The 18,790-nt window shown below is 44.0% G+C and overlaps 1 protein-coding gene across 2 annotated transcripts in view; it reads left to right on the top strand.

Moving 5' to 3' along the window:
• Window positions 1-18,790, top strand: part of RBKS (ribokinase) — a 70,643-nt gene that overhangs the window by 36,092 nt on the left and 15,761 nt on the right. Inside the window, exons 6-8 of one of the 2 annotated variants that reach the window (XM_070428916.1) lie at window positions 5,064-5,155; window positions 8,039-8,227; window positions 11,328-12,129. In XM_070428916.1, coding sequence (XP_070285017.1) covers window positions 5,064-5,155; window positions 8,039-8,227; window positions 11,328-11,357 — 311 coding nt within the window. In that variant the 3' untranslated portion in view covers window positions 11,358-12,129. Of the gene's footprint in view, window positions 1-5,063; window positions 5,156-8,038; window positions 8,228-11,327; window positions 12,130-18,790 lie in introns of those variants that run through there. The other variant, XM_070428915.1, reaches the window with a different exon arrangement.

The following is an 18,790-nucleotide window of genomic DNA, read 5'->3' as shown; positions in this document are numbered from 1 at the left end:
ACTCCAGAACCCAAGTTCTGTCCTAGACCACAGTTTCAAGTAACTTCACAATCCCCTTGATTCTAGCAACTGAGCCTTTACGAAGAGTATCTCTAGAAAAGTAGAATCTGTGAATTGTAACACTGCCCAACATGGAGCCTAAACTTTGAGTGTCTTGCTGCTCAAGTCACAGAGAAGGGACGCTAGAGTGTTTTCAGCAATGTGTCCCCACCGTCCCCATTACATGCACACGTGCACACATGTTCCTCTGTCCAGGAGGAGCACTACTTTGGGAGTCATGAAGCATCAGAATCAATCACTTAGCAAATGGGGGACATCAGGAAGTCAGTCAGTTCCTTGTTCTGGGCCCCCGTTTCTTCTGTGAAATGAGAACTGAGCTAACGTGGCGATGTGTGGGTGGACTAATCACAGAGCAGAGCAGCGAAGCTTAAAGATCTGTTGTGAGCACTCACTGTCCTTCCCATTGCCCCATGAGGCTGCATATGTGCTAATTAGCATTATTCCATTCACAAGAAAGATGGTACAGCCATCATCATCTGTGGGTTTATCACAGCTCTTATCTGTACTACTTAACTAGTAATGGACTTTGAATTAAACACACTGTATAAGTAGATTACACATCAGTTGTTAACATACAGAGGAAGCCCTAGCCGGTTTGGCTCAGTAAATAGAGCATCTGCCCGTGGACTGAAGGGTCGCAGGTTCAATTCTGGTCAAGGGCACGTACCTCGGTCGCAGGCTCCATCCCTGGGCCTGGTCAGGGAGCATGCGGGAGGCAACAGATCAGTATGTCCCTCTCACATCGATGTTTCTCTCTCTGGGTCTCTCCCTCTCTCTTCCACGCTCTCTAAAAATCAAGGAGAAAATGTCCTCAGGTGAAGATTAACAACAAAATACAGAGGAAGAAGGCTCCTCCATCTTTGTATAGACTGTCTCAGGATTCTCTTGCTATCTTTACCAAAACGAAAGCAGTGATTTTAAAGAGACAGCACCTACAACATAAAAAAAAAAACGCAGTGGTCGCCCTCTGGAGCCCCCTCCTTCTAGGTCACCATGCTGTGAGGTGGCCCCAGACCAGAGCTGGTGCTGCAGCTGCTTGTGATGAAATTGTGCATGTTAGTTCTGGTCTTTATATCCATTTCAAAGCAAATGAAACATTACAGGAACAATTATAAATAATTGAGATTGTAAAATTGCCAAGATTAAATTCTAGGTAGGGAACAAAATATCTTTTAATGCCACTTTAGTCCTTTTCCATTCGGCAAACAAAACTTCTTGGCTGGCTACCTGGACTTTCACAATAACGCAGTCTAGCACGTGGCCCAAGCTGTGAGGGTTCACTGCTCAAGTGACTGGAAAGTGCTCCTCGAGTGAGAGGCTGTCAAGCCAGGGTTTGGGGTACTCCAAACCCCCACGGTTTCTCTGCGTAGGGTGACTGTCGTCCTCTCTTTCTCTGAGCTAGTGACGAGGGCCTCCTTAACTGCCCAGCCGCCACCCTCCATGGCAACACCATGAAGACCTTCTGCCTCATGTTCCTGTCTTGGCCCCAAACAGCTTCCTCCCTAGGCCTCCCCAGCGCCTCACTGACGTTCTGTGCCGGCCACGGACATGCTGTTAGGACAACCGGGGTTTTAGTCCGTCTGACGTTGTAATGAGTAATAATTACTGCTGTGTGCTCCCAGTCACCTCTCAGCCCTGCTTCTCCATCGTACATCCTGTGTTCTCCGTTTCTCATGGTTCCAGGGTGACATCAGGGGTTTTTCCATCTTGTCTCTTATAAACTTGCATTCTTCTTTGATTAAATATATCTTCTTCTTTTTCATCATGGTGAAGCATTTATGCTTATTTATGGCAGCATGGGCCAAAGAGAGGCCTTTCTTTATGGCATTTTCACTTTTTCCCTCAATTTAGCTACTAGCAGACTCTAAGCCTATACAGTCAGTTATTATTGGTAAGAATGTTTTCCCTTAGTAAAACACAACCAAATAAGATTGGATTAATTTTTATACAATATTTATGGTCAAATTAAATCATAGAATTCCTTACTCCAGTAATTATTGCTTAAAAGCCAATTTATGGGGGGGGGGTATTAGGGGGGAATAAGGACACATATGTAATACCTTAATCAATAAAGAAATTTTTTAAAAAGCCAATGTAATTTTTTTTAATTTGTTTTGTGGAAAATTTTAAATATATACGAACATATAGAGAATAGTATGGTAAATCTACATATAGTATCATTTAGCTTCAACAGTTATCAGCACTTGGCCAATCTTGTTTCATCTATACCCTAACTCTGCACCCCCACTGCAACCTTGGATTATTTTGAAGCCAAACCCAGACATGATAGCATTTCATTCACAGTGTCCCTATTTTTGATATAAGATATTTTATGTTTTAAAAATGATGTCTTTGCATGGTGTACAGCGGGTAATCTGGTCAGATTTTTTTCCCATTAGTCTTTTGTAATCAATCATGTATTAGTTTAATGATTAATCTCTCAAGACTTTTTTCTCATCTGTGTAAGTGTATGAATATAAATACACATATAGTTATATTTTATTTGTTTTGTTAAAAATAAAGACGGGTGTCATATACTCTGGATTTTATTACAAAACTGCCTTCTTCACTTATAAATTATAGAAATCTTTCTGTGACAAATCAGAGGCCTGCTTCATTCTTTTTAATAGCAGCAGAGTATTTCATCAGGGATCTTTTGAGATAAAATGGAACTTTTATAAGAATGGCTTTCCCCTGTTGTTCCGTATTGGTAGTTTGCTCTAACCTGTGCTCAAATGCTGCTGTGTGCAGATTTGAGAATCATGTAGGTGAGTAATGGTGGCTCAACGTAATGCTTAAGGAAAATAGGGAACAATATATTTGTTCTGAAAACCGAAAAAGTAAATGGGTGTGTTAGAACGCTGGGCAATGAGGGTCTTTATGCATAATTGGCATTGCTAAAACCTCGCAAAAGCAGGAAAACCAATGAGAGAGACTGTTGCCAGGCTAAAACTCCAACAGAAGGCAGAAGAGATGGGTGGACAGGCGGGGGTGTCGGGCTGTGTGTAAAGGACAATATAATAACAGTAATAATCCCTTACATTTGCACACTTCACAGTTTACACAGGACTTTTATATCCATTTCTAATTTAAGCTACACAATAACCCTGAGCAGCCAAAAATATGCCATAGAATTCCCCATGGGTGGACATTCTAAAATAATGAAAGTGTGGGAATAGCATTATCCTGAAGGCACTGGACAAGGTCCGCGGACTGAACCAAAATGTTAAGACCAAGGAAGGTGTAGAAGCAGACTCCAGGCTCACCACGCAGAAGCAGCTGACGGTCTCCTTTAGCCACGTGCTGATAAGCATCTCCCCAAGAATGGGGAATGGGTTGGTGCCAAGATAGCTACCGAAGAGCCACTTGGAGAACTGGTCCATGTGCACATCCCCTGACCCTACCCCAAAAGATTCTGATTCAGTGGCTTGGAGATGGAGCCCAGAAGTCATGCATTTATTAAGCTCTCCTAGTGATGCTGACGTGCAGCCAAGTGTTTGAACCATTGCTCTGGAGGAGTCTCGGAGGGTTTTGTTGTATGGGTCCATGGTAAATTGGGCTTACTAAACCCATAAGTCAGTGGATGTGGGTAGAGGAAAGAAGGCCAACCAATCTGGCCAGGTCATCTGGTGGACAGAGTATTTGGCAACGGGGGAGCTTCCTTTGGGTGTAATTTCTAAAGACTTTCAAATAATATTTACAAAGTTCCACACCAAATGCTGTTTTAAAATGAGGTAGGAGCGGGGTAGAGGGTGTCAATGGGGGGGAAAGAGAAGCATCTGTAATACTTTCAACAATAAAAATAAATGGAAAGGAAGGAAGGAAGGAAGGGAGGGAGGGAGGGAGGGAGAGAGAGAGAGAGAGAGAGAGAGAGAAGAAAGAAAGGAAGGAAGGAAGAAAGAAAAAAGGAAGGAAGGAAGAAAGAATTGTAATTGGGGGCCGTGTTGCTATGGACAGTCCTGGCCTAGAGAGGCAACTATTTTAGAGATGATCAAACCCTGGACATAAAGCTGGAGGACCCCTGGTAGGGATCCAGTTTACCCAGGGCCCAGTGATGACCTTAGGCTGTGACCTCATCTCTCTGAGCCTCGCTTTCCTCCTCTGGGAAATGTCAGAGCTGTGCCATTCCCATGCATCCTCCTCCTGCAGTCTCCTGGCCCGAGCTCCTCCCAGCCTCTGATTGAATTTCTCCTTCCCCAGTTTCCTTGGTTCTCAGATTGCTCACAGGAATGTAAGCTTTTGTGTAAGTGTGTATGTTCGCATGAATAATTCTGATATATTTGGAAGACATACATACTAGTAGGTGTTCAAAATATACATATGTACATAAACTTCTACTTACTAGTCTCACCAGGAAAATTCCTAGCTTTTCATTGTTTCTTTTCTATCATGTCTTTTTTTCTTTCCTGGAAAATGGATTTATGAACTAGACTTGCAACTGAGTGTTTAAGGGAACCCACAAAAATGTTCACCAGCCTGAATGTTCACGTACATGTCCTTTCATGCCACATTTCAAATCTTCTCTACTCCTCCTGTTGCCCTTTGCCATAACTTTGTAATCACCTTGGTTGTAAACATTGATGTTTACCCTTGATGCCGAAGTGTTGTAAAGTGAAAAATAGAGCAAAAGAGATAAACCAAAGAACTTATATACGTACATGCAGAGCCCATGGACACGGACAATAGGGTAGTGAAGACCTAGCGGGGGAAGGGAGAAGGGGTAGGTGTTGGAAGGGAGGGGGTAAGGGGGGGAAATGGGAGATATCTATAATATTACCAACAATAAAAAATATATTTTAAAAAAACAATTTTTTTAAAATAGTAGAGCAAATGGAAATAAGGAGTATGTACTAGGCTATCATGGGGATTGAGGTTCCTTATAACTAAGTTGATTTTTCATCTAATGAGGAAATGGTTTTAGTTGGGGATTTCCCTTATAGAGTATCTGTACATGCAGCACATTAAAATGATAACCACTGAAACCCTCTTCCTTTCCTTTGTAGTGAAAACATTGTTCAACCCAGCTCCCGCCACTGCTGACCTGGACCCCCGGTTCTACACCCTCTCAGATGTGTTCTGCTGCAATGAAACTGAGGTAAGGCTAGACGGTTCTGCGCATTCCAGGGGAAACCAAAGACTTCCATGCTAGTGAATGAAGCAAAGAAGCAGGACTAACCACATCAATGTGATTGCATGTGAATTGGGCCCCGTGAAAACAGCCTTTTCAGTTGATGGGTGTGGAGAAAGGAAATTAGTGAGTCCTGTGGGATGCGGGGGAGGGGGGCTCCCTGAGTCATCACCATAACCTGACACTGATCAAACCTCAGTTGACCTTAGTGCCCTTCCTGCCGTTTTCCTTTTTAATTATTCCATATTCTACGGACTAATTTGTATTAGAGTTGCCTGATTCAGCAGATAAAAATATAGGATGCCCAGTTAAGTTTGAATTTCAGAGAAGCAACAATATACGAAATGTACTTACACTTTAAAATTATTTGTTGTTTCTCTGGAATTCGAATTTAACTGGCATCTAACAACCCTAACAATAGTTAACCCCTGGTGTGTTTGCTGCATTCTACTGAAGATCCTGTGACTGCACTGTGGGCAGACAGGCTTTCCATCGATGCCATGGGAAGACCCTGGGGCCACTCACTCCATTAGGGGAGCATCCTCTCAGTACAGCTGAGGGCCGTAACGTGTAGTTCTGCAATAAACATCTATCAATGCATTCACATTATGCCACTCAATCTAAAGCATTTTAGGAAGGTAATTTTAATATTTCTACCTTTTATAGCTAAATAGTTTTAGACTAGAGCTCTCAACCACCATTGGGAGGCAGGACATATCATGCAAGGCAACATGCAGAGAGACAAAGTTAGTAACTAATAAACTATACTGTAATTTTCCATTTGGTTTGAAGGCTGAATGACGGTTTCTAGGATTTGCCTTTTTGTTAATTCTTAGAATATAAAGTAAACAAGAAAGAAGACTGCCACAGGAGACTAATTTTAACAACCACAATATACTACGCAATATTTTTGAGCAACCACCCCAGCCAGGCGTTGTACTAGGTAAAAGGAATTGTGGGAGATAGTGGCCATTGCACAATAAGAGGTTACATTACCCTCAACTGCCAAACTGCCTTCGAGTTCCCTGCTAGATACTTACAGAGCCCTGTGTTCTTCAAACACTAATCACAGCTCGAATTACTAGACACTTATGTCTTCTCTATTAAATTATTAGTCCTGTGAGGACAGGAATACCTGTCTTATTCACTGTTGTATCCCCAATGGCTATCTCTATGTGTATAGTTATCTATTGCTGCAGAATAAATTATCCCAAAATTTAGTAGTTTACAACAACAGTAATTATTTATTGTCCCTCACGGACTCTGTGCATCAGGAACTGGCACAGGGCACAGCACGGCTTGTCTCTCCTCCACAATGTATGGGGCCTGGAAGACTCAGAGCTGAGAGCTGGAATCATCTGAAGCCTCCTTCACTCACACGCTTGTAGTCTGATGCTGGCTCCTGGCCAGAACACGCACACATGGCTTCTCCCTGTGGCCTGGGCTTCCTCACAATATAGAAGCTGGGTTTCAAGATGGGGGGTGGGGGGGGGCGGTTGGAGGGAGAGGGAGAGAGGGAGAAGTGAAGATCCATGAAAACCTTATAAAAACAAAAAAGAAAGTGGCCTCCAAGCATAACCGAGTCAGACTGAAAGGGCCTATTGAAAAAAGATGGTAAGGGAGGACATGTTCACGTTAATGAAGCCTGTGCTGCTAGGAAAATGAGCCCAGAATGGACAGACACTGTGGGGTGATTGACAGGCAACAAAAAGGGTTAATCTGGGCATAACTAGAGCAAGCACCGGAAGGGACAGAGCCGTCCTGAGGAAGAGGCAGTGCCTGGTTAAAGTGTAAGACAGAAAGACAGGATTTGGTTACAAACTGTTTGAGTCAAAAAGCATCATATAATCCAGTGATTTTTTGACCACCTATTTAGAGATGCTGGAAGGGTGCCTGGACGGTGAGGAAACAGGGCTGAGCCCTTCACACCGACTGTGGCCAGGGACCTTTTTATATCCAGAGAGAAGTACTGATCGGTTTATAAAACCCCTCCTTTTGTAAGTTGTGCATGACTGGGAAAGGTCAGAGCTAGAAAGCAGCGGAGACCTGAATGTCATGGCGCTGCTTTTTGTGCTGCATAGCAGTGCCTCTCCTACTCTGCCTCCATCTTCTCCAGCAAAAACAAAGAAATGGGTGGTGCGTAAGCATGGAAGGCTGTAACTAGTCAGATGAGAAAGGCATAGGGCCTAAGAGAGGCCTAGAGGAATCACGTCCTTACGTGTGAAATTTGCAGGTATGATTTATATCATCAAAATCATTGGCACTGGCCCCTTCCTTTCTCCTCTCCTCCCTCCCCCTTTCCTTTCTTTGTTTTGTAGGATTCTTTGTGCCCCTACCTCTTTATTATGAAAATTACTGTACATACACACAGAAAAGCTGAGCGAGCTTTGATACAGTGAATACTCATATACTCTTCACCTAAAGTTTAGGTCCTAGAACAGTGATGGCGAACCTTTTGAGCTTAACGTGTCAGCATTTTGAAAAACCCTAACTTAACTCTGGTGCTGTGTCACACATAGAAATTTTTTGATATTTGCAACCATAGTAAAACAAAGACATATTTTTTATATTTATTTTATATATTTAAATGCCATTTAACAAAAATCAACCAAAAAAATGAGTTCCCGTGTCACCTCTGACACGCGTGTCATAGGTTCGCCATCACTGTCCTAAACAGTTGTTTCACATTTTGCTATATTTATTTTTCTGAGCCAGAGTCTATCAAAGTTCTCCACTGCAGTGGTTGTTATGCAAAATAAGGGAGACAGATTCTAGAAAAACAAATCTCATGTGGAAGTGGGCCCAGTCTACTTTTCTCACCACTGTCGCCTTTCACTGCGTGTATTCCAGGCGGAGATTCTCACCAGCCTGGCGGTCAGCAGCCCCGCGGACGCGGGGAAGGCCGCGCTGGTGCTCCTGGAAAGGGGCTGCCGTGTGGTGATCATCACCTTGGGCGCTGCAGGGTGTGTGCTGCTGTCTCAGGCAGAGCCTGTTCCAAAGTACATTCCCACGGAGAAAGTCAAGGCTGTGGATACCACGGTAGGTTCTACGTTTCAGAATCGTTTTTGGCCTCGAGAACACATTTAGTCACTAACGTGCTGCACTGCACTTTCTGTATCATAAGGTAACGGCTCCAGGAGGTGATATGGTAGAAAAGAAAAACAACCAGGCAGGAGAACCATATCCTAATCCCTTTCTAACCAACTATAGAACTTTCGACAAGTCACTTAAGCTCTCTGAGCCTCCGTTTTCTCATCCATAAAATTGGAATATCAGTAAAGTTATACCTGTATTACCTATATTCGTTTATGTTTTCAATAAGTATTTATTGAATATCTATTATATGCCAGTACAATTAGGCACCAGGGCTATAATGATGAACATGACAGTCTGTGCCATCAGGGGCTTAGATTTTAGACAATGAATCACCGGGTCTTACAAGCTTTATGTGGAACGAGACAGCAAGGAGCACTGGCCAGCAGAGCTCATTCCTTCAGCCAAACAAGTAGTCACAGCTATCACGTACCGCATGCTTCTGTGTCTCTCTTGCATACATCTCATTTAATCTTTGCAAGAATTATAGGAGTTAGGTATGGCCATGCTCCTCGTTTTACAGATTTAAAAATGTGCTCAGGATCATAATGCTGAGAAGTAACAGAGCTGGGGGTTCAACACTAGGCCTGTGGGGACTCCACTACACTTTGTGTGCAAGGCGCTGTGGTAAGGACAGGCGGGGTAAGTGGACAGGTCACAGCTAGCTAACTACAGGGCAGGGATGAAAAGAAACAAGTTGGAAAAAAGGCTCAGGGTTCTGCTAAAGGATCTCTTTATGGCCTAGAATTCAGAAGGGCTGACTAGAAAAGTAAGCACATGTCAGGTACATGAAACGAGAGGAAGAAGAAAAAGGTCAGAATTTTTATTTATAAGAAACTGCTGTGTAATTATTCACAAAACATGTTTTGGTTTTTATACTTTAAAAAGACTTTAAAATATGGGCCATTTATTTAAAAAGAAGCCTAAGAGGATCTGATGGAGTTTTAGATACGAACATGCTTTGAAAACTAGTCAGTGCAAGGCATGCCTTTATAACATGAAATTACATTGTCACTGTCTTTCAAAATGTGCTCCATCGGGTATTTGACAGACTGTACGTGGCACTGTCATTCTCTTCCTGTTTAATCATTTGTGAATCCATTAGCTTTTTTTCTGTTTTGTCAAGATGGACAGGGAAGGTTTCTTATTAGTTCTGAAATTGATCCTGCAGTAGACTACAACTCTCCCAGGTCCTGAACTAAAGCAGAAGCAGTGTCTTCCTCTCTTGCTGAGCATGAAATGGAGGGTCCCAGGAAGACTCTGGCCCTCTGTAGGCTCCCAGCAGTGGCTCAGACTCAGCCTCAGAGTCTGTGTCAGTCAGGACTCCTTCTGCTCACCAGCACCAGAAGCACAGCTGAGATGGGCCTACACAGAAATGGGGACTTACTGGTGCACATAATTAGAAAGTTCAAGAGTATGGCAGAATGCAGAGGCTAACCCGAGTCATGGCACTCGCTCTCCTGTCAGCTCTGCTTGCCTGGCAGTGGGCTTTGAGCTCAGGCAGGCCCCCTCAGGGGAGGGTCCCTGGAAGCTTCCTGCCCACACTGTGCCCAACATCACATCCCACCTCTGGTGTCACATGAAAATCAAAGAACTCTTATCAGAGGATAGGAAGTGGATATTGGTCAGACAAAAACCACCCGGCTACCACAGAACACTCGTATGGAAGTGCACTGCTTGGGCTGGGACTAAATGACGAAGAAACCACCCTGGGAAATGTTCAGATTCAAATCAATAGTAATAACCCTCAGAGTAATTTCCTGTTGAAGGATGGGATTGCATAGATCACGACAGACGACAACTTTGAGCATCTTAAATACAGTGATGGGCACAAAGGAAGTTTTTGCTTTGTTTTGTGCCCTTTCATTTGGTTTCTTAGCATTCCCAGTTAATTTTTAGGCTTTGGAAAGGTAAAACAGTGAGAGTTCAAAGGTGAAACAGTGAAAGTTCAAAGGTGAAACACAGGGAAAGTTCAGAGGACTGTAAAGTTCATTGCTTAATGCTTGGAGGCAGGAGATAGAAAACAGGATCAGGAAGGTCAGGGCACTGGATCAGGATCAGCAAGTCTTTCCTATAAAGGGCCAGATAGTAAATTGGAGGTTTCACAGGCACATACATACGTGCTCTGTCTCAATTACACAACTTTCATGCCTTGGTAGCGTGAAACTATCCAAAAACAACTCTGTATGCTATTGGAATTAGGTTGGTGTCTATATATATAAAAGCCTACTGTTCAACCACATGATGTGCACTGACCACCAGGAGACAGATGCTCAATGCACAGGCATGGAAACATGGAACAGACTGATGAATCTCAGAGGAAAGGGAGTAGGGTGGGAAGAGATTAACCAAAGATCTTATATGCATACTAGAGACCCAGTGCACGATTCGTGCACCGGTGGGGTCCCTCAGCCTGGCCTTCAGGGATCGGGCTGAAACCAGCAGTCCAACATCTCCCAAGGGGTCCCGGATTGCGAAAGGGTACAGGCCAGGCCTAGGGACCCCACCAGTGCATGAATCTGTGCATTGGGCCTCTAGTTTAGTTATAACTGGATTATTTTAAGTCAAGGTGTTAATTGGAATCACCAATGCAATCACTAGGACAAGAACTAAAAACAAAAACAAAAAAAAACTAAAATAAATAAGAAAATTAAAACGGTACATTAGAAAATGTCTAACACAAAAGACGCAGTAAAGCAGAAACAGGAATGAAGAAGCTACTGGAGGATAAGCTATTGTAAACTGAAGGATAAAACTAAGAGTGAAAGACATGGGATCTAGAAACAGGCGGTGCAACATAGGAGAGGAGTGCAGTCAAGGATAGTGAAGGAAAGTTCCAGGAAGCAGCTGTGCAGCAAGCTCAGAGCCATTCAGTCCAGATGAAGGCCCTAGGAGGAATGTGTCCCAGAAAGAAAAAAAAAGGGGGCGAGGGGAGAGAAAGAAATAGTGAAATATCCGTATATTTGAATATGTCCATAATTTGAGGATGAACTCGTAAATTACTATGTAGAAAACTGAGGAAATTTTTTTTTAATTTTTCCTCTAGGTCATCTGGCGTCTAAGGGGAAAAGTATGATTAAGCAAATCTTAGTACACCACATGATTATGAATTTATAGTCATAACAGTATAAGTTCCAATTATTGATTTAACTAAAAATGGATATTATAATCATATTGTGAAGATTGAAAGAAAAAGTGAGTGTGTGTTTGTGTGCACATGGGGGAAGATAAGAGAACTAAATGCTCATCTTCCATAGTTGGAATTCAAGAGATAATAATCAAAAACTGATTTTCAAAATAGCGGTATAATGCACATTACCAGAAATAGATGATAAACACCAGAAGAAACCGCTAAAAGAATTTAAAGTATTTGCCTAGTGGAAATGGTTGTGGAGAGAGATGGAGCATTTATACTTTAAGTCCTATCTTTTTAAATTGCGCATATGGATGGCTCTGATTCTTTTTTTAAGTGACAAAACACAATGAGATGCCATGTCATACCCACTGGGATGGCTATAATCAAAAATAGATAATAACAAGTGCTGACTAGTCTGTGGAGAAATTGGAACCCTCGAGCAAATGCTGGTAGGAATGTAAAATGGTGTAGCCACTATGGAAGACAGTCTGGAAAAGCTTCACGAAGTTAAATTTAGAGTTAGTTGCAATATGACCCAGCAATTCTACTCCTAGCTATATACCCAAGAGAAATGAAAACATATGCCCACACAAGAACTTATACACGAACATTCATAGCAGCATTATTCATAACAGCCCAAACCTGGAAACAACCCAAATTTTCATCAACAGATGAATGAATAAACAAATTGTGGAATATACTGTGGGGGAGTAAGAGAATTTCTTTTACCCTTCTAGGTTCTTCTAGCTGGTCTAATAATTAAATCAACATGAGACAGAGTAACAAGAGAAAATAACCAAAATTAATTACACATGTATGGGAACCCCACATACATGAGAGGTTCTGAGACAGAGGTTCTGAGGTACACACGAGCTAAAAATGAGGGGGCACCTTGGGGCTTCAGAGGGGAGGAAGGCCATTCGCAGGAGGATAAGAAGAGCAATATGTTCAGTAATTAGATGCTTGTCCAAATACCAAAGTTATTTTTGGTAATAACTCTTATTATGGGCAAGGCCCCAAATTTAAATTCGTTAAGGAAGAGTAAAATTTTCTCATGAGCACACAGAGTCTTGATTGTCTTCAGCTCAAAAAATAATATGCCTGCCAAAGTGGCACATCTTGAGGAGGCCTATTCTGAACCCCTTCAATTCATATAATAGAATGTTATTCAGCCATAGAAAGGAACACTGATGCGTGCTATAGGACAGATGAACATCCAAGACTATACTAAGTAAACAAAGCCAATCAGAAAGGGCCACATAATATAAGCTTCCATTTACATGAAATATCTAGAATAGGTAAATCTACGGAAACAACGTAGGTTGACGGTTGGCAGTATCTGGGGAGAGGGGATAATGGGAAGTGATGCTAATGAGTACAGGGTTCCTCTTTGGGGTGATGAAAGTGTCCTGGAATGGTGATAGTTGCACAATCTTGTGGATACACTAAAAACCACTGAATTGTGTGCTTTTAAGGGGTGACTTTTATGGTATATGAATGATATCTCAATTCAGAAAACAAAGGTCGAAAAAGTAACAACATGATCCATCTATCCATCTAGGCACCTCACTAAAGAATGGGTGCTCTTGTGCTGAGGAATCTTCCATGTAATGGCTCTACTGAACCTACCCGAATGGGTGCTCAGCGTCCCCCCAATAGAGTGGAGGTGACACAGGAACCACGGGTAATTTTCTGGGTGTGGCATCTCCCTCAGCGTTTTTATGCTATCTTTGTCCTCTCAGCCGGCACTCTCATTACTGAAATTCTTGCCTGTGCTGCACACAACTGCTCAGCCTCTTCATAAGTCTGAAAAGAGGAGATAATTGACGTGGTGAGGTGCGAACTCCCAGGGAGGCATTTTCTTCTGAACAAATGGGCTCCTTCACTTTCCTGTCAGGAGGGTGTTACCTGCTCTCAGTCGGTTTGTAACCTTTTCGCTTTTCCCCTCCTCCTAATCCCTTGTCATACATACTTTTTTAAAAATCATGTTGTGCAGCCTAAATAGATAGAATTTTTAAAAAATATTTTTTATTGATTTCAGAGATAAAGGGAGAGGGAAAGAGAGAGAGAAACATCAATGATGAGAAAGAATCTGCTGCCTCCTGCACGCCCCCTACTGGGGTCGAGACTGCAACCCAGGCATGTGCCCTGACCAGAAATCTAACCAGCAACCTCTTGGTTCATAGGTAGACACTCAGCCACTGAGCCATGCCGGCCAGGCAATTTTTATTTGCCAATCATACCTCAGCAAAGCTGGAAAACATTAAATAAATAAGTCCACCAGGATGGGATGGACGGTGGGAACATCTGGTTGGCACCCTGTCCACTTGAGACGGACGGCCTGTCCCAGGAGCCATTTCCCGTTCTCCCTCGGTGCTTCTGCGGACTGCTTGCTGTACTCAGTGTGCCTCGGTGTTAGTAGTTGGATGCATCACTTCTATTTTTATGTTCCCGTGTACTAGAGTGAGATGGTGGCAGTAGCTGCAGATGTCCTCAGCTCAGTTTGGAAGACATGACAGATGTGTCTCTTCCCATCTCTATGTTGTCTGAATCTCAGCCTCAAAATGACATGGCAGTCATGTCACTCCAGTCCTTCCAACCTGAAGGGTGGGAGCTTTGACATCTTGTGTTCACGGTTGCACAGAATAATCACTTCATAGTCAGAGCTACACACATTTAAGCATGGTAATATTTTAAGATCATTGTGCTAGTGTGATATAATATACTGTAACATTAATTATCCTTGGCCTATAGGGTTCTGTAATATTCCTTATATATAAACTAGGGGCCCGGTGCACAAAATTTGTGCAGTGGGGGCGGGGCGGGGGGAGCCCTCAGCCCAGCCTGCGCCTTCTCGCAGTCCAGGAGCCCTCGGGGGTATGTCCGACTGCAGTGGAGGCGGGAAAGGCTCCCGTCACCACCACTGCATTCTCCAGCCGTGAGTCCAGCTTCTGGCTGAGCGGCGCTCCCCCTGTGGGAGCACACTGACTACCTGCTTTGAGCGTCTGCCCCCTGATGGTCAATGAGTGTCATAGCGACTGGTCATTCCGCTGTTCAGTCAATTTGCATATTAGCCTTTATTATATAGGATTGCTTTTCTACATGTAAATGGTTATGTCCTAGAACAGTGATGGCGAACCTTTTGAGCGTGGCGTGTCAGCATTTTGAAAAACCCTAACTTAACTCTGGTGCCATGTCACATATAGAAATTTTTTGATATTTGCAACCATAGTAAAACAAAGACTTATATTTTTTATATTTATTTTATATATTTAAATGCCATTTAACAAAGAAAAATCAACCAAAAAAATGAGTTCGTGTGTCACCTCTGACACGCGTGTCATAGGTTCGCCATCACTGTCCTAGAATATACAGACACACTCTGATTTTAAGAATTTTGCCCACAGGCTAAATCTGCCTTCTCAAGAATCACTCACTTTGTAATAAATCATCATAATTTACAGTATATAAGTAAGCTGAGAGTAATCAAAAACCAGGGGTATAGGGCTGTGGTCGGCAAACTGCGGCCCCTTGAGTGCGGCTCTCCCACAAAATACCACGTGCGGGCGCGCATGTACAGTGCGATTGAAACTTCGTGGCCACACTCAAGGGGCCAAAGAGCCGCATGTGGCTCGTGAGCCGCAGTTTGCCGACCACTGGTATAGGGGATTCTCTTACTTAATCTTTATTTCCCTTTCTTTCTATTATATTTGAGTCCTGTAGTATTCACAGTTGCTGGTGAGGCACTAGCTGCAGAGATGCCCCCCAAGGGACCACAGAGGGCTTGAGATTCAGCTCTAAAGTGGAGATTGCGCCAGTAGGAAGTGGAAACAGTTTCTGTTAAGTTTGCATGGAAGCACTCGTGAGGGTGGTGACTGCTGGGGCTGATGGGTTACCCAGTGCTTCCCAAGGTCACTTCTCCTGTATTCCCTTCATCCTGAGGTCTGGCCTGCAGCCATCTGAGCTGCTGTCACGGATAGGTTCCTGTTAATCCACCTGCGGGCCTGGAGAAGGGGCCTCAGAATGAAACCTGCTTTGCCAGCACCTTGATCTTGGACTTGTAGCCTCCAGAACTGTGAGAAATACACTTCTGTTGTCTAAGCCACCCAGTCTGTGGTATTTTGTTATGGTGGCTCAATCAGACTAACATGCACAAGAAAACAAATAAATGTGTTTCCAAAGTGACCTAAAGTGAATACTGAAACATCAGCTGTTCTGCAGGAGAAAATGATCTGACGTGAACTAACAGGGTCAGCCTAAACCACCTTTTGGTGAAATGTTCTGAGAGGTTTGCGTGTGGTTTAACTGAAATCATCGGTCCCAGTGGGCAAGGGCTGGTGACGGCCTGAGTTCTCACCCTGACTTAGCCATTCCCAGCAGGCTGCTGTGGGCAAGCTCAGTATGCTTGGGGCTCAGGCTGTGCGCCCAGATGTGATGTGTCTAGAATGGGTGATCTCTGAGCATCTTTAACCTCTAAAAGTCCTGGTTCTGACAGACTCTTGGCAATGAGGACCCTCTGGCTAATAATGAAAAGCAGGCACTATTCTGTGCCCGGCACTAGGCTGGACGCTATGCATTATCTCACATGTTCATAACAACCCAGCAATGGGTTCGTGCCCATTTAAGAGAGGAGGAAACAGTACCCCCAAAGGTAAATAACCTGCCCAGAGTCATACAGCTGGAAAGTAGGCAGAGCCAGGAATTGATTTTAGATCTGTCTGTCTGTCTGTGTACCCTACTTTAACACCCCTATACCCTCCACCGCACCACTCTGACTCTTGATTTCGTGGCAATCTGCCTGGCCTTCAATCTCTCCTGGTATTTGGGCTTCCCGCACTGACTTGCCTTGTCACTTGTCATGATAGAGTCTTTTATAATTGCTTCATTTATCTCGATCTTCAGAAGCTGCCAGATCTGGCAAAGGCATTGCTTGCTTTGTGCAATACAGTGCAGCCTCACTTAAATGCAATAACCCATGCATAGCCCTAAAAACAGTGGTTGGCCCACATAAGCACTCGGTACGTGTTATTTCTCATTAGTAGGTCCCTATGTGTCTGACTGCTCACTTTCCTTGGATCACTTGGGAGTACCAGGCAGCATGTACCAGGGGCTTGCATCACTCACCATTGAGTAGAGTGGATATGACTTTCCTCACTGTACCTCACTGGAGGGAAACCCAGGTCCCACTCCCATCGAACTCCCGCATCTTCCTATATAGGGCAAGCAGCTGAACTGTGTGGATAGCAGTGTGGCAGGATTGTGCCGGCCCGATATCACAGGGTCTGGCAAAGATGATGCTCATTCATTCTTGTCACTGAATGACCAAACCTAGAGGAGAGGTGCACCACCCTTAGAGAATACAGCCAAATCATCTTTTCATTAAACTTCTTTAACTAGGGGCCTGACATGCTAACTAGAGAGGCTGAAGGAAAGGTAATTCCTCTTTTCTTCGTGTCCCCAAACTATCTCTGTAGTTTAAGGAAGAAAAAAAAAACAGTCCTCTTCCCTGCCTTGCAAACTCCTAGCCATCCCCAGGGTCTAGCTCAAAGTTCTCTGGGGGCAACCCAATGATTAATACAATGCTGGGCATATAGTAACAGGCCCTCCTGAAAAAATGACAGCGTTCTAGTTCCCTCTGAGAAAGTTAACGTGTGTGTGTGTGTGTGTGTGTGTGTGAGTTCCTCAACCTCACTGTGAGCCCATGTTCTCCAGGGTCTGGAGGACCCACAGGACTCCTCATATTCCTGAAATTCTACATTGCATAAGCCAAGGGAAAGAATAAAGCTCAGGGAAAAATGCTCCTTTTTAATGATCTGAAAACAAAATAATTACCCACTTTCCCGTTTCAAAAACCTATCAGATTATTTTGCCTGCAGTCATAGAAAGGCCAGGCCAGAAATAATAATAATAATAATAAGTTACAGAGGGAAAATGACATCTCTGAAGTTGGCATCATAAAATAAAGTAAACCCCAATGAGGCTCCGAAATAGCCCTCTTAACCTTAGGAATGATGTCAATAAATGGATGAGACATCTGCAAACTCTGCTGACCCTACTGCCAGAAAAGATGGAGACGACAAAATGTTCTCTGGCTATAAAGAAAGGACAGAGGACAAGGTAATTGCTAGAGAGACTGATGGACAAGGCGCAGGGCACCTGTCATGCCCCGGGGGGTGGGGGGGCAGATTAGCTCTATTGCATTACTTCCACCTCAGCACATCACCTCATTTACTAGCTAATCAGGCAGAATTAAATATTTTACATTATCTTTCTTAATCCTGCATGGGAGCAGTTGAAAACCCAGGGCTCTAAAAATCTAATTGTCACTGCTTACCAGAAATGTCATCCTCACTTTGAGGAACTGAAAGAGGGCCAAACACGAAGCTGTTTTTTCCATTTTCCTAAAGTACCGTCCCTCAGCCAGAACCGGACATGCATCAACCCGTGTCCAGGGCAGTACATTTTAGGGACGCCCGAGGACACCTGGGATCCCTGCCCTGCCTCGGAACTCAAGTATGGCCAGGGACTAAAAGAAGAGAAGAGGGGTGGAGGTAGGATGCAAAGAAACAACAGCTCTAAACCGTAGCAGAGTCAAGACAGCAGAATCTAAATCTCGATGTGGTGTTCCGTGGGCCTAGATAGCACCTAATTGAAGAGACAGGAAACAGTCCCTCTCCCAGTAAGAAGGGGTGGCAGGGGTTGTGGCAGCTTTCCACCCATCTACGACTAAGACTTCTTTTCCTCTCAGCTCCTGCCCCTAAGCCCCACTCTGCCTAGCCTTCGGTCTCTCCTATTAGTGTGATACCCCGGCAGCAGCCGTGGCCGCTTCTGGCCTGCTCCTGGCCGCTCCAGTCACACGCCGGGGAGCAGAGCTGCCGGGACTCTACTGTAGGTCTTCTATGTGGCTCCCATTGCGTGGCGATAGCCCCTGGGTAGACCTGAAATTACGAGGACGTGAGAAAACCACCTGGAGCCAAACCGTAGAGCCTAGTGAGCAGGAGCCGTGCCCACTATCCTCAATGCCCATTGGTGATAGAGGTGGACAGGAAATGAGTAAAACGGGTGTCGTTCATAGCTTGGTGAGCATCTGTCTGCCCTCTGTGTGAAAGTATGTGCTGTAAGTTAGTGGTGTGTTATCCGTGCTGACATGCTCCGTGTGACTAAACTGTTAGTGGCATGAATGCCATGTGTTTACGTGTGCATGTGTGTGTGAGTAGAACGAGCTATAGTGGGACAGTGTAAAGAGGCGACTAGTCGCTCTCACTTTTCCCCCTCCCATTCCTTTAAAGACTCGAGGAGTGCCCTGAACTATAGTACAACTCCTGAAAAAGCTGTGTGATTGGGGGAGAGAGGGGCCAGGGGTTAGGTGAATT

The sequence above is a fragment of the Myotis yumanensis genome, unplaced genomic scaffold (assembly GCF_028538775.1).
Source record: "Myotis yumanensis isolate MYYU_CA2020_CCGP unplaced genomic scaffold, mMyoYum1.0.hap1 SCAF_11, whole genome shotgun sequence".
Taxonomy (NCBI): Eukaryota; Metazoa; Chordata; class Mammalia; order Chiroptera; family Vespertilionidae; genus Myotis; species Myotis yumanensis.
The sequence above is the reverse complement of the archived record's forward strand: the minus strand, read 5'-3'. Positions and strand labels throughout refer to the sequence as shown.